Genomic DNA, 13,847 nt, shown 5'->3' on the forward strand with positions numbered 1-13,847 from the left:
AGACACTTACTGAGCATGTGCAAGGCTCAGCCCATCCTCAGTGAATGGGCGTTTAAGTCAACTCAGTGCTCTGGTCCACAATCGCATCATGGCAAAGGCTAAGGAGAAGCATTGCTTAGGTTTGGGGCCAGCCTCAGGTACAGAGTGAATTCAGGGATACACTGGGCTACAGAGTAATACCTGTCTCAAGAGAGAGTGGAAATTCATAAAACAGAAAAAAAAGCTCTTTGAAGGGATGAACAAAACTCTGACCTACCCTGGATCAAACTTAAAGATATAAATTACAAAAGTCACACAGACAGAAATCACTCTTGCTTGTATGGAAGTCACCAGGCTTTGTTTATGAGGACGTTCTAGGAGAAACTGAAACTGGAATGGATAAATCCTTAGAAAGACATGAATCACTGCAACTGGCTAGAAAATAATGAGCTGGGGTGGTGTTTATGTGCTTCTCAACTCCTTGGGAGGCTGCAAATTGCTTGAGGCCATCGTGGGCAACACAGCCAGATGTGGGGGTGGGGTTATTTGATTGACACTAGGTCTCTGTAGTTGAGACTGGTTTCAAACTCCTGATCATTTGTATCCGCATAAGATTGGATTTGGAACACATCTATACCAACTGAAGTCTTCCATGGAGAGCAGAGGCCATAGAGCTTCATCGGTGTATTCTGTCAGTTACATCAGACACACGAATGTTTCAGAATACAGAGGTACTGCTCCCAACCCACTTACCAGGTGAATATTTCTCTGCTACAAAGGGCCAGGAAAGATATCACAAGACAAAAAAATCCTTGATATCACCAACCCAGATTCAAGTTCAGCAACATTATATGCCATGGCCCTGTGGGATCTCCCTCAGCAGTGTAAGGTTGAACATCAGCCAGGATAGCTAGTGGACTGTGTGACTAGAGAGCAACACGTACAGGATCTCAGAAGAATGATGGCATAGTCCACCATTAATTTACAGAATAGCTCCACAAATACCGTTGGGAGCTTTCTTTGCTGACAGAATGCCCCTGTGTGCTTAACCTGTGGCCACGAGAGACCCACAGCCCTAGCGACATCAGACCACACAGTTTACCATCTTACAGTTTGGAGGTTGGCAGCTGACATGGCTCTCATGGGGTGTCAGCAGGGCTGCACTCCTGAAGGTTCTAGGAACGTGTCCTTGACCTGTCCCACTTCTTAGAAGCCTCCTGTATTTCCAGCTCACAGCCCCTTTCTCTGCCTGCAAAGCTGGAGACCCTGGTTGAGTCCTGATTCAGCCTCCCCATCACCTTCCTAATCCTTCTTCCTCTCCAGGACCCCAAGTTTCCCTTGGTCTCACCCGGGAGCTCTCACTAAGGTCAATTCCCTCTGCCGCGTAAAGGTCACCGCCACTCGTGGCAGTCATGGGTTCTAGGGATCAGGACATGGGCATCTCTTATTTATTATATCACCTTCTAGAATTTGTGAAAATGGTGCACCCAGCACCAGAGTTAATGGTGTATGGCTTAATCTTTCCCACGCGGGCAAGGGAGAGACATCCACTATTGCCGTGCCGTAGGGCACTGCAATAAGTCATTAAAAGGCTTGCCAGGGTTTTATAAAAAAACTAGAAGAAGGTAAGCGAACGGCACAGCCCCACACAGCAAATCCTAAGGAGTCCTGTTTCCCACTGGACTTAAGGTGTTCAGAATCCTTGGGTTGTAAGAGGAAAGTAAACTCATTGCGTCCCTACATACTAGTTAGTAATCCAAGAGTGAAATAAAAGCAGTTCTTCTCTCAAGAGCATCAAACTCATAAAATACCAAGGAAGCACTTTATCAAAGTGTAAAGTTTACACAGGGACGATGGCAATGTTAAGGGAAATGAACAAGCAAAGGCAGTGGGCAGGATGGTCAGGCTCATGGATGAGACCACTCACTAAGAGGCTGGCTCTCCACAAGCTGATCCACAGATAAAGTGCAGCCCCCAGAAAAATCCACACAAAAACATGTTTGAGAAAGTGACAAGCAGGCTTTAAAATTACATAGGGCTCAAAGACTCCAGATGATCCAAAACAACGTTGGAAAAGAGCAAGGTTCCAGGACCCGTGGCCACCTAAAACTAGAAAGCACGGCCATGACGTGCAGTGTGTGCGAGGACAGGGCTGACACCAGGCTCGGAAGCTGAGTGAAGAATAGACCGTTACGCTTGTGCCCCGTTGGATTTTCCTTTGTTGGATGCCAAGAGCAGTCTTTCCGACAGATGGGCTGGGCCACTTGGGCTTGTTCAGAGGAAACATGAATGAACGCACATAACGTGTAAATGGAGAACTAAAGAGCTCTGGACTGAAATTTGGAGAAAGGAGTAGTACAAAATATAGGTTCCTGGGTTAGGCAGTGTTCTTGGATGTGACATGCAAGTCTTGAGCCAGAGGAGAAACAAATTGATATTCTTCAGAATATCAGATATTCCGAAACTTGCAATAAAAAGACATTCTAAAAAGAAATAGACAAGTTTCAGACAGGGAAAATTTACAAAGTATACATCTGGTAATATCTAGTGACATCTAGTCTCACGTCCATACGAAGTCTTAGAAAAACAACGACCTTAGCCCAGGGCTGGAGAGGTGGTCCTGTGCTTCAGAGCCCTGACTGCTTTTACAGAGGACCTTGGTTCACTCCCCAGAACCTAAAGGTGCCTCACAGCTGTCCCTGCCTCCAGTTCCAGGGCTCCAGGGCTCTCTTCTGGCTTCAGCAGGCACCAGGTTTGCATGTAGTGTGTATACATACATTCAGGCAAATACTCAGACATTTTTTAAAAAAACAATTAAGGCTGAGAGATGGTGCACACCTTTAATCCCAGCACTTAGGATGCAGAGGCCAGTGGATCTCTGTCGACTTGAGGCCAGCCTGGTCTACAGAACTAGTTCCAGGACAGTCAGCCCCCCACCCTTCTACCCCCACAAATCCTGTCTTGAAAACTAAACCAGCCAATCAATTAAAAAAAAAGCAAAATATACTTTTTCAGAAGAGATGTTAGAATGGCCAGTAAGGTACACGAGAGGGGTTGGAGAGCTGTGCAGTGATGTACTCACCCTGCAGACATAAGGGTCTGAGGGTGGACCCCTCGCCCACATGGATGCTGTTTGTGGCCATGCATGTCTATAGCAGCAGCACCGGGGCACGGTCATGCACACACACCAAGCTCTCTGGTTTCCTGGTCAGCCAGACTAGACAAAGAGTGGGCCACGGGTTCAGTTTAAGACCTTGCTTCAAAAAATGTCAGAAAAATGCTAACTGATGGCTTCCACATATTTGCATACACACATCACACAAAAATATGAACCATCCTGATTTTTAAGTTATATTACCAAACAATAATATCAACACCATGGTACTGGCATAAAACAGACATATTTATCAATGGAGTAGAAATGAACACCCAAACATAAGTCCACATAGCTACGACTGCCTGATTTTTTTTTTTCATAAAGCCAGAACTACACCTTTAAACAATACAGCATCACCAGTAAACAGTGGTCAGATACTCACATGAAACATGATTCTTACTCCTTATCCTGCACAGCCTCTAGATGGAACGAGGATCTCCACCTAAGACCGAGCCCTCGAATCAGAGGACAAAGTAGACAGGGAATACACGTTAACTTTCAGGCCTGGGAAAGGATTTTCAGAACAGGCCCCTGATGGCACAGGCATTAAAACCAACAACTGACAAACGGGACCACCTAAAACTAAAAAGTTCATGATCAGAAAAACACACTGTCATGTGTGTAAAGAGACGTGCTGCAGAGAGAGCGCATCACCAGCTCCACATCGGCAGGGTTAGCATCTAGAATCTACAGACGACAACAGCAAACCCTGAACACAGCCAGAAAATAAGCAACCCAGCTAGGAAATAGGGCAGAGAAGTAAATGTATCCCAGAGGACAAGACGCGCATGGCTGAGAGACAGCGGAAAAGCTTGCTCACCATCTCTAGACACTAGGAAAAGGCAAACCAAAACTACTTCAAGATTTCATCTTAACTGAGTCAGAGGGGCCAAGATTTAAGAAAACGAACAAACAAACAAAAGCAGATGTCAGCATCCATGTGGGGAAAGCGAGGCACTCGCTGGTGGGAAACCGAGCCATTTGAATCCCAGTGAGATAAAGAAAACCCCCAAACCCCAGTACACGGGATGTCAGTCAGAGGAGAAGTTCCTCAGAGAGCTAGAAAGAGCTTTGCCCTGTGACGTAGCTCTCTCATGCCTGGGCAGATACCCAGAGACTAACGGTAGAGACACTGCTTGCTGTACCGTTCCCAACAGTCACAAAACAGAAACACCTAGGTGTCCATCAGCTGATGCACGGATAGTGAAGATGTGGCCCATTTACACAGCAGAACATTATTCAGCTTGTGACAAATAAACTGGAGCTGGAGAGACGACACTTGCTGTTCTTCCAGAGGACCCAGGTTTGGGTCCCAGCAGCCACATGAGGTGGGGCAGGACCACCTGTAACTGCAGTTCCAAGAGATAATCCTCTGGCCTCTGAGGCCACCAGCACACATGTGGCCTACACATATACATTTTACAAGTTGTTGTTTTTTTTAAACTGATCAAGAACTTCACAGGCAGCTGGGTAATGGTGATGCACACCTTTAAACATGGTACTCGGGAGGCAGAGGCCGTCAGATCTCTGTGAATGTGAGGCTACCCTGGCTTACAGAGTGAGTTCCAGGACAGCCAGGGCTACACAGAGAAACTCTGTCTTGGAAAAAAGAAATGAAGGAAGGAAGGAAAGAGAAAGAGAGAAAGAAACAAAGAAATTTGCAGGCAAATGGATGGAATTAGAAACATTCTGGGCTTTAACTGCTAGGTTTAACAGGCCTCCACCCAAAAACAAACAAGAAACCATTCTGAGCACGGTACCCTGGATTTGGAAAGACAGACGCCATGTTTTCTCTCACTTGGGGACGTTAGCTTTGAATCTTCAGATGTGTGTGCTGACCTGGAGTGTTTGCAGAACTCAGGAAGTTATTAAAGGCCTCAGAGGGGACTTCAAGCTTTGGAGAAGACAAAATGGTTCACAAGGTTGAAGGGGGATAATGAAATAAGCAGAGTCTCTGTTGGGGACTGGTTCTAATGGTTTGTCCTCATTCAGCTCCCCAAGTCACACAGGAATCTACTGTCCAGATGCTGAAGGGTCCCTGTCCCCAATTGTTTTTGATTGGTCAATAAAGTTATTAACAGCCAATGGCTGGGCAGGGAAATGGAGGAGGGACTTTTAGATTTACTATACTAGGGACAAAGGGAGGAAGAAGGAAGAGTGTAGCAACCAGCATCCACGGGTTACTGGATTCCTGAAAGGAAAGCTGGGGATGGATGGGAAGGACGGCGAGAGAAATAACAAACCAAGACAAAGTTCTCTGATCAAGGCTCAATGTTTTAATTCTAGGGTCTGAATTTAAAGGGGGGGGACCCATCCCCCCACTTTGCCAGGATCTCATCAGGAAAACAAGCTCAGCTGCTCAGCAGGTCGTGGCTTCTTGCAGGAAGCTGCAGATGTGGCAGACAATAGACTGCACCTAGGTCAGAAGACCCCACCCTAGGTGGGCTGGCAACTGTGGCAAGCAAGGTCTGGTTCAGCCCGCTCAAGGCTGGGGGGAGGGCACAGAACAGAATCGCTGGGGCTGGCTTACAGTTTCAGAGGTTTAGTCTTATCATCATGGTGGGAAGCATGGCAGTGTGCAGGCAGACATGGTGTTAGAGAAGGAGCTGATAAGAGTTCTGCATCTTCTGCCGGGCGTGGTGGCACACGCCTTTAATCCCAGCACTCGGGAGGCAGAGGCAGGCGGATTTCTGAGTTCGAGGCCAGCCTGGTCTACAAAGTGAGCTCCAGGACAGCCAGAGCTATAAAGAGAAACCCTGTCTCAAAAAAAAAAAAAAAAAGAGTTCTGCATCTTGTTCTGACTGTAGCCAGGAGAGAAGACTGACTTCCAGGTAGCTAGGAGGAGGGTCTCTTTGCCCACACCCGCAGTGACACACTTCCTATAACAAGACCACACCTCCTAAAAGTGCCACTCCCTGGGAGATGCATATTCAAACCACCACAAAGGGATGAATCAGGGTGAGGAATGGGAAGTAAAGAAGAGACTATAGGGAGGGGGAACTAACCCTAGAGGCTTTGGGGCAATGGGCTATGTACCTAGTCTATGTTCCTCGTTTCCAGTCGAGTTGAGAGGTGGAACCCCGGTGAAACCCAATGGTGGTAATTCTCACCTACATGGAATGGAAGGAGTTCCCTCATGTCTCCTGGACCCCTGGCTCCTGTCGAAGTTACTGCTCCCACAGCCCCCACAGGAGAAGCTCACGTACACAATGTCCCAAGCTTCTGACCTCCTAGACTCCTCCCAGTTACCTAGCAACAGCAAGATACAAGCCCACTATAAGAGGGGCTGCTTGGCCCCACCTCACTCTCTCCTCATCCTCTCTCTCTCTAACCTCTTACTCTCTAGCCTTTCCTCTTTCCCTCTCTTTCCCCCTTCCCTCCTCTTGGCCATGGCCGCTCTCTCTCTTTCTTTCTACCTTTTCTCCTTTCCCCCTGCCTTTCTACAATAAAGTTCTAAAACCATAGACTGTCTCTGTTCAAGGCCAGCTGTGCTTGGATGATGGGATAGGCTTTCTCTTAATGAGCTGTGCCTAATCTCCCATCAGGTCTTCCTACACTCCAGCCATGGATCAGACTTAGGACTCTCGCCTGCATGGGAACCTCTCTCCCTCTGCCCTCTCTCCAGGGCTGAGAGTGTTGCCCTGGGGCCCCTGGTATCAGAGCTGTCCCTTGTCCACCCCCCATGCCTCCCCCTGTCGAGTGGGGTCCAGTGGCTTCACACAGCCAGATGCCCACCCGAGGCCAAGTGGAAAGTGTCCGGCAGTCCTCCCACATCTGCCTGCCCAGAGCACAGGAACTCTGGNTGGACATGGGCATTCTCTCCCTCCCCTCTCTTTCCCCCACACTCCACAGCCCCACAACAGACCTCTTGAAAAAGCCACATGGAACCCTACTGCCATAGAAGATTCCTGAAATATATACAGAGTACTGGCTATAGCTCAGCAGTTGGAGTGCTGACTTCTCCCCAGAGGGTTCATTGCCAGCACCTACCTGGCACTTCACAACTGTCTCAACTTCAGTTTTAGGATAACAGCTGCCATTTTCTGGCCTCCACAGGCACCAGGCATGCACTTTGCTGCACAGACATATCTACAGGCAAAACACTCACACACATAAATTAAAACAATTAGTTTTAATGGAGCTGCCCATTAAAGGGCACAACACCCCAACTAGATACTGTTTGCTAGCAAATGAAAACTCCAGTACCAGGGATGCGTTTGTGGGTTGTTGACCAATAAGGCCCCATAGCCCAGCACTTGGGAGACAGAGGCAGATGGATCTCTGTGAGTTTAAGGCCAGCCTGGTCTACAGAGTGAGTTTCAGGACAGCCGTAACTACACAGAGAAACCCCGTCTTGGAAAAAACAACAAAACCAAGAGACAGAGAGAGAGACAGAGAACTCCCCCAAAGATACCCAAGCATTCTATGCTATTGCCAATACCCTTTGCTACCATCCAGAGCTTGACAGTAAGGCCCCGTCACTGAAGACACCACATACTGGATTCAGTCTGGAGAAGTCAAGCAGGTTACTCACTGGGTTCTTTACCCCACCACCTAGATGTCCGCATGTATGGTAACGCCTGTAAAACCAGCAGCTGCACAGAAGACAATGGAAAGTCCCAGCTCTGAGGACTCAGGTGGGAGCAGCAGTGACTGGGCTAGGAGAGCCTGGTGCATCTGATCCTGGTGCTGAGGCAGGGAAAGAATGAAAGCTGAGCTCTCCCTGAGTGTGGCAGATGGTACAATGTGAATTGTGGAAAGCGACATAAAAGATTATAAAAGTACCTAAAGGGAACATGTTTAGGTCCAAATGTAAACAGGACTCAAAACTCTAGTTTGATCAATCAAACGACATTTCAAAGCTGTGAAGGGTTAGCCGGGGTGGTGGATGGCTATGAGCCCAGTGTGCTGAGGACTGGGCCAAAAGGATCATCCTGAATTTGAGCCCAGTCTGGACTACGCAGTGAGATCTTGTCACAGAAATGTAAAATCAGCCTCAGCAAGGTGACACAGGCTGTGATCCTAGCACTTGGGAAGTAGAAGCAGGAAAAGCAAGAGTTTAAGGCCATCCTTTACAATATTTCAAGTTCAAGGCTAGTTTGGTCTACTTGAGACCTTATCAAAAAAAAAAAAAAAAAAAAACAAAAAAAAAAAAAAAAAAAAAAAAAGAAGCCAAGTAGTAGTACACGCCTTTAATCCCAGCACTTGGAGGGCAGAAGCAGGAGGATATGTGTGATTTTGAGGCCAGCCTGGTCTACAAAGTGAGTTTCGAGATACCTAGGGATGTTACACAGAGAAACCCTATCTTGAAGAGCCAATAAATATCCACAGTCTCTGTGTCTGGTAGCTGGACAGCTTCAGGGTGTTTGGCCTCACCAGAAATCCAGAAAACAATGAACAATGGACAGGCAGGCATCTACCAGTCAGCAGCGAGGTACAGGGACAAAAGTGTTAGGGAGGGTGTACACTTCCCTGTGGACACTCAAGTGCTGCCCCCACAGAAACACTCACAGGCCCTTCAGGCCTCAAAAGTCACCATTCACAGCTTCACTGGGTGTGGTCCAGGAGGGAGGCGCTGAGTGTCCAGCCAGGACGATTGTACCATGATGGCTGCATTTCACTTGGATGATGCCTGAAGAAACATAGGCTCTGTCTGTTGGCATATTCCAGGCTAGACACAGGGCCCAGGGAAGGCACCAGGAGGTAACCCTGGATAGAGTAGTGGGGTTGTCAGGGATTACGGCTCTTCAGTGGCTGAGCCTTGTGTTCCTGTGTGGTGTGGTGTGGTGTGGTGGCAGCACTTCACTTGGGGGAAGCAAGGCTGGTAAGGCTTCCACACCACATGAAGCAGGGCTTGGAGACAGGAAGAGATCCTAGTCCAGCAGGGCCCACAGGGACTCAGGCACTGCTGCTGGCCCCTGCTCTCAGCAGAGGCTGGCTACTGGCCCCGCAGCTCTGCTGAGACCGCACTTTTGCTGTGTAAACTGCTCTGTGGCTCTGGGCGGAGACTCGCTCCCTGCCGATCTATAATTTCTCAGAAAAGAGGCTGAGGAATAACATGGAAAATGCCCTAGACATGGGGCGGCATGGTGGGAGCCACAGACCCTGACCCTCCCAGCCCTGCCTACTTCCTCTGCTTGCTTAGAGATGGTTCCCAATGTCCCCCAAGCCCCTGAGAAGCTATCCTTTCTGAAACCCAGCACTGCCTTGCCTGGCCCCTCCCGTGTGCATTCCCCCCATCCCGGGCAGGGCAAAGGGACAGAGCTCAGGCAGGACAGGCTGGAGTGTCCGTCAGGTCATAGGTCTCAGGCCCTGGAGGAGGAAGCTGAGATGTGGCTCCGGCAGGGTGAGTGGAGCCAGGGCCAGGTTGAGGGCCCCACACGTGGCCCTCCTGCCTCCCCCTGGGGCAGCATGTTTACCTGGGGTCTTTGCACACAAGGAAGTAGTAGGTTGTTAGGCCCTCCATACTGTTGAGGCCAGCAGAAGCTGGCTCTGCCCCTGAGGCTGCAGTGCCCCACTGTCTTCCTGCCAACCCTTTCCTAGGAGGACTGTGCTGGGGAGAGCAAACACGAGGTAGCTGGTGGCTCTGCCAGGTGTTCCTAGAAGAGGCCCTGGGGGAGGGGCGGTAGCCAGCCGTCAGCTGACCTATAGGTCATAGGAAGACTGAGACTGGGCCTTAGACAAACCCCTGGACTGGGAGGCACAAATGGTGGGCCCACTTAGGCCTAAGAAATCCCAGGTCAGAGAGCATTCGAGAAGTATAGGCAAGGCCTTAGGAAACAGGGCAAAACTGTTTAAGTCATCTGCTCTGTATAGAGGTGAGTGGGGGGATTCCCAGGAACCCCCGAGCTCCCTCACCTTAGTTGAACCTACTGGGAGACAGGGCCCCCTACACCTACCTTGAGCACCAATCCCGTAGGGCTACTCCACCAAGCCTCTACCTCCAACACCAGCAGAGGTGGCTTCCAATTCCCCCCCCCCCCCCCCCCCCCCCCGCCACCCCAGACTGTGGGGCAGACAAAGTGCCCCTCCCCTGCACCACCCGCATCCAGAGGAGCTTCTGTTGAGACTTGTTGCCCAGCCCTAGAGGGTTAAAGGAGCCAGAGTGTGGGGCAGGGCCAGCTGAGGGCTGCCAGCTACAGGCAGTGGGGAAATCCACTGGGCAGCAGCCTGTGCTGTAGACGGCCCTTGCTCACTGCCTGCCTGCGGCCAGCTCTGTACAAGGAACAATGGCTTTGAGGACAGGTGAGGAATTTGTCTCCCCTGCCACTTGCTCTGAGGGTAGCTGGTCCTCAGCCAGAGCCCTCTGGGAGAAGCCGCAGTAGGCTTAACTCAGGGTGGGCTGGTGGGAATCCTGGGTTGGGTCTTGATTACAATTCCTGGCACCGGAGGGTCTCGGTTACTTTTCCCCTTGGTGGCGGCACTGTGGGAAAGGGCCAGAGGAAGGCAGGGTAGGCAGAAGAAACAAGTACCTCACTCCTGGGCTCAAGGTGCAGAAATGGGGCTCATTGCTCCCCATATTCCGGTCTCATAGCTTGCTGAGATGGTATGCTGCACACAGCCTGAGGTCCTTCTGGCTACCGTTCCTCTTAAAGGCTTGGCCCTGGGTGAACGGGAAAATGTCTTCTTCCTCGTCTGCCATTGGCGTGCTCACGCCAGATACAAACTGCGCAGGTGCGGAACAGTGTCGTTCTGCCCAACTTGATCTGGGGTTCTCAGCATACACCCGAGGTAGATTAGAGTGGGGTGCTGGCCGGGTTCATGTGATTTGACACCTGGTTGAATGGACAGTTTGGGGTTTTCTAGACCCCCACCAGTAAGGGTTATAGCCTTCATATAATGGGAGCAAATAAGGTACGCTTCACCCATATGAGGGCCCAACAGGCAGGGAATGCCCAGCTTGCTGTCTAGCCACTGAGGACCACAAATGAATATGCTACCTGGGTCTATATCCCCAAGTATTCTGCAAGAGTCAGATCTTGGACTGCACCTCGATTCTGTTTCTCAGCCTGGCTGTTGTATATACCCCAGAGGACACAGCCCACCTAGGTTGCCTATAAAGCAGGGTGATGTGGGAGACCCAGGCCCTCTGTGTCCTTGCAGTGCGACGGGGATCACCACTTGCTGGTTCCAGGGTCTGGGAAATTGAAGTGGCTTCAAAAGATAGGACCTGGCTGTCACCAGTGTTTGCTCAGTGTCAAAGTGGGATGGCATCCCTCTCTTACGATGGCTGAGGGTTAGGGAAGCCCAGGGTTTGGTTCATATCCTGGGGCACAGTCTTCTGGGCACCTCCTTGCCAACCCTTCTCCCCACAGGAAGCCCAGCCCTGGTGGTGATTCTGGCTTTCTGGGTGGCACTGGGCCCCTGTTACCTGCAGGGGACAGATCCTGGAGCATCAGCAGATGCCGAGGGCCCCCAGTGCCCTGTCACCTGTACCTGCAGCTATGATGACTACACAGATGAGCTCAGCGTCTTTTGCAGTTCAAGGAACCTCACTCAGCTGCCCGATGGCATCCCAGTCAGCACCAGGGCCCTGTGGCTTGACGGGAACAACCTGTCCTCCATCCCTTCGGCGGCCTTCCAGAACCTGTCCAGCCTGGACTTCCTCAACCTGCAGGGCAGCTGGCTGAGGAGCCTGGAGCCACAGGCACTGCTGGGCCTGCAGAATCTCTACCATCTGCACCTGGAACGGAACCTGCTCCGGAGCCTAGCTGCAGGCTTGTTCAGACACACACCAAGTCTGGCTTCACTCAGTTTGGGCAACAACCTCCTGGGCCGGCTGGAAGAAGGGCTGTTCCGGGGCCTCAGTCACCTTTGGGACCTCAACCTGGGTTGGAATAGCCTCGTGGTCCTGCCTGACACGGTGTTCCAGGGCCTGGGCAACCTCCACGAGCTGGTGCTTGCTGGCAACAAACTGACTTACCTGCAGCCTGCGCTCTTGTGTGGCTTGGACGAGCTGCGGGAGCTGGATCTGAGCAGGAACGCCCTTCGCAGCGTCAAAGCTAACGTCTTTATACATCTGCCCCGGCTGCAGAAGCTCTACCTGGACCGCAACCTCATCACAGCTGTGGCCCCCCGTGCCTTCCTGGGCATGAAGGCACTGCGTTGGCTGGACCTGTCACACAACCGTGTGGCTGGCCTCCTGGAGGACACCTTCCCTGGCCTGCTGGGTCTGCATGTCTTGCGCCTGGCACACAACGCCATCACTAGCTTGCGGCCGCGTACTTTCAAAGATCTACACTTCCTGGAGGAACTGCAGCTCAGCCACAATCGTATCAGGCAGTTAGGTGAGAAGACATTTGAGGGCCTGGGACAGCTGGAGGTACTGACGCTCAATGACAATCAGATCCATGAGGTCAAGGTGGGCGCCTTCTTTGGCCTCTTCAATGTGGCTGTTATGAATCTCTCCGGCAACTGTCTGAGGAGCCTCCCCGAGCGTGTGTTCCAAGGGCTGGGCAAGCTGCACAGCCTGCACCTGGAGCACAGCTGCCTGGGCCGCATCCGCCTGCACACTTTTGCTGGCCTCTCAGGGCTACGCAGGCTCTTCCTCCGGGACAACAGCATCTCTAGCATCGAAGAACAGAGCCTGGCAGGGCTCTCGGAGCTCCTGGAACTCGATCTTACCGCCAACCAGCTCACGCATCTGCCCCGCCAGCTTTTTCAGGGCCTTGGCCAACTGGAATATCTGCTTCTCTCCAACAATCAACTGACACAGCTCTCTGAGGATGTCCTGGGCCCTCTGCAGCGGGCCTTCTGGCTGGACCTCTCACACAACCACCTTGAGACCCTGGCTGAAGGCCTTTTCTCATCTCTGGGGCGGCTTCGCTACCTCAACCTCAGGAACAACTCCTTGCAGACTTTTGTGCCGCAGCCTGGCTTGGAGCGCCTGTGGCTTGATGCCAACCCCTGGGACTGCAGCTGTCCCCTCAAGGCGCTTCGTGACTTTGCTCTACAGAACCCTGGCGTTGTCCCCCGCTTTGTTCAGACTGTCTGTGAGGGAGATGACTGCCGGCCGGTGTACACTTACAACAACATCACTTGTGCCGGCCCCGCCACAGTCTCAGGCCTCGACCTTCGAGACATCAGTGAAACGCTCTTCATGCACTGCTGACCCTGCTACTTACTGGCCTGGTCTGGCTGAACACTGCCTTATGGCCAGGATAGTGTCTCACAGAATAAGCTGGCTCTGGAATACTTACCCAGCTCTAGGGGATAGGTCATGGCTGCTCACTTCCTGGATGCAGGGCAGTACCTGAAGCGATGTGGCCTAAATAGGGTGGGCACAGGCCAAGTGCCCGAGGGCCCAAGGGAGGGGAGGTGCTCAGCAGCACACCCTGCTGGCAGCAATTAAAGCAAATGCGAAGCATAGCTTGTGACCTAGAGTGTGAACTTGGCAAGGTCTCCCAGTCCTCTGTCCCTGCCCCATGTCTCTTGTCTTAGTTCTGCAGTCAAGGCCCAGTCTGAGCCTTGCTGGTGTGGAGAACATGTGTCCCACTTCTTTTGCACCGGATCTGGCCCATTTCCTCTTGGGCTTCTTAGGCACTTACCCCGTCTCCTACAGGCCCTGCATCCCCGCTCAGGGCACTACACTGGGGCCAGGTTGGGTTCCTGCAGGTGTCCAGGTCCCAAGTCATCAGCGCCCAGGTGTGAGGTCACCACCTGCTCACTACTTCATTGGGGATGGGGGCAGTTGGGAGTTGAAGACTGCCAT

The 13,847-nt window shown here is 51.4% G+C and overlaps 1 protein-coding gene across 3 annotated transcripts; it reads left to right on the plus strand.

Moving 5' to 3' along the window:
- Positions 1–9,397: 9,397 nt before the first annotated feature.
- Positions 9,398–13,516, plus strand: Igfals (insulin like growth factor binding protein acid labile subunit). 3 transcript variants are annotated; one of them, XM_029471706.1, is made up of 2 exons: positions 9,398–9,482; positions 11,452–13,516. In XM_029471706.1, the coding sequence occupies exons 1-2, from the start codon at positions 9,467–9,469 to the stop codon at positions 13,245–13,247; spliced, it is 1,812 nt and encodes a 603-aa protein (XP_029327566.1). In that variant the 5' UTR covers positions 9,398–9,466; the 3' UTR covers positions 13,248–13,516. The 3 variants fall into 3 exon arrangements, with proteins under 3 accessions (XP_029327566.1, XP_029327567.1, XP_021042121.1); XM_029471707.1 differs by lacking the exon at positions 9,398–9,482 and adding an exon at positions 9,501–9,954; XM_021186462.2 differs by lacking the exon at positions 9,398–9,482 and adding an exon at positions 9,503–10,381.
- The last annotated feature ends 331 nt before the right edge of the window (positions 13,517–13,847 follow it).

This window comes from Mus caroli, chromosome 17, assembly GCF_900094665.2.
Source record: "Mus caroli chromosome 17, CAROLI_EIJ_v1.1, whole genome shotgun sequence".
Classification (NCBI taxonomy): domain Eukaryota; kingdom Metazoa; phylum Chordata; class Mammalia; order Rodentia; family Muridae; genus Mus; species Mus caroli.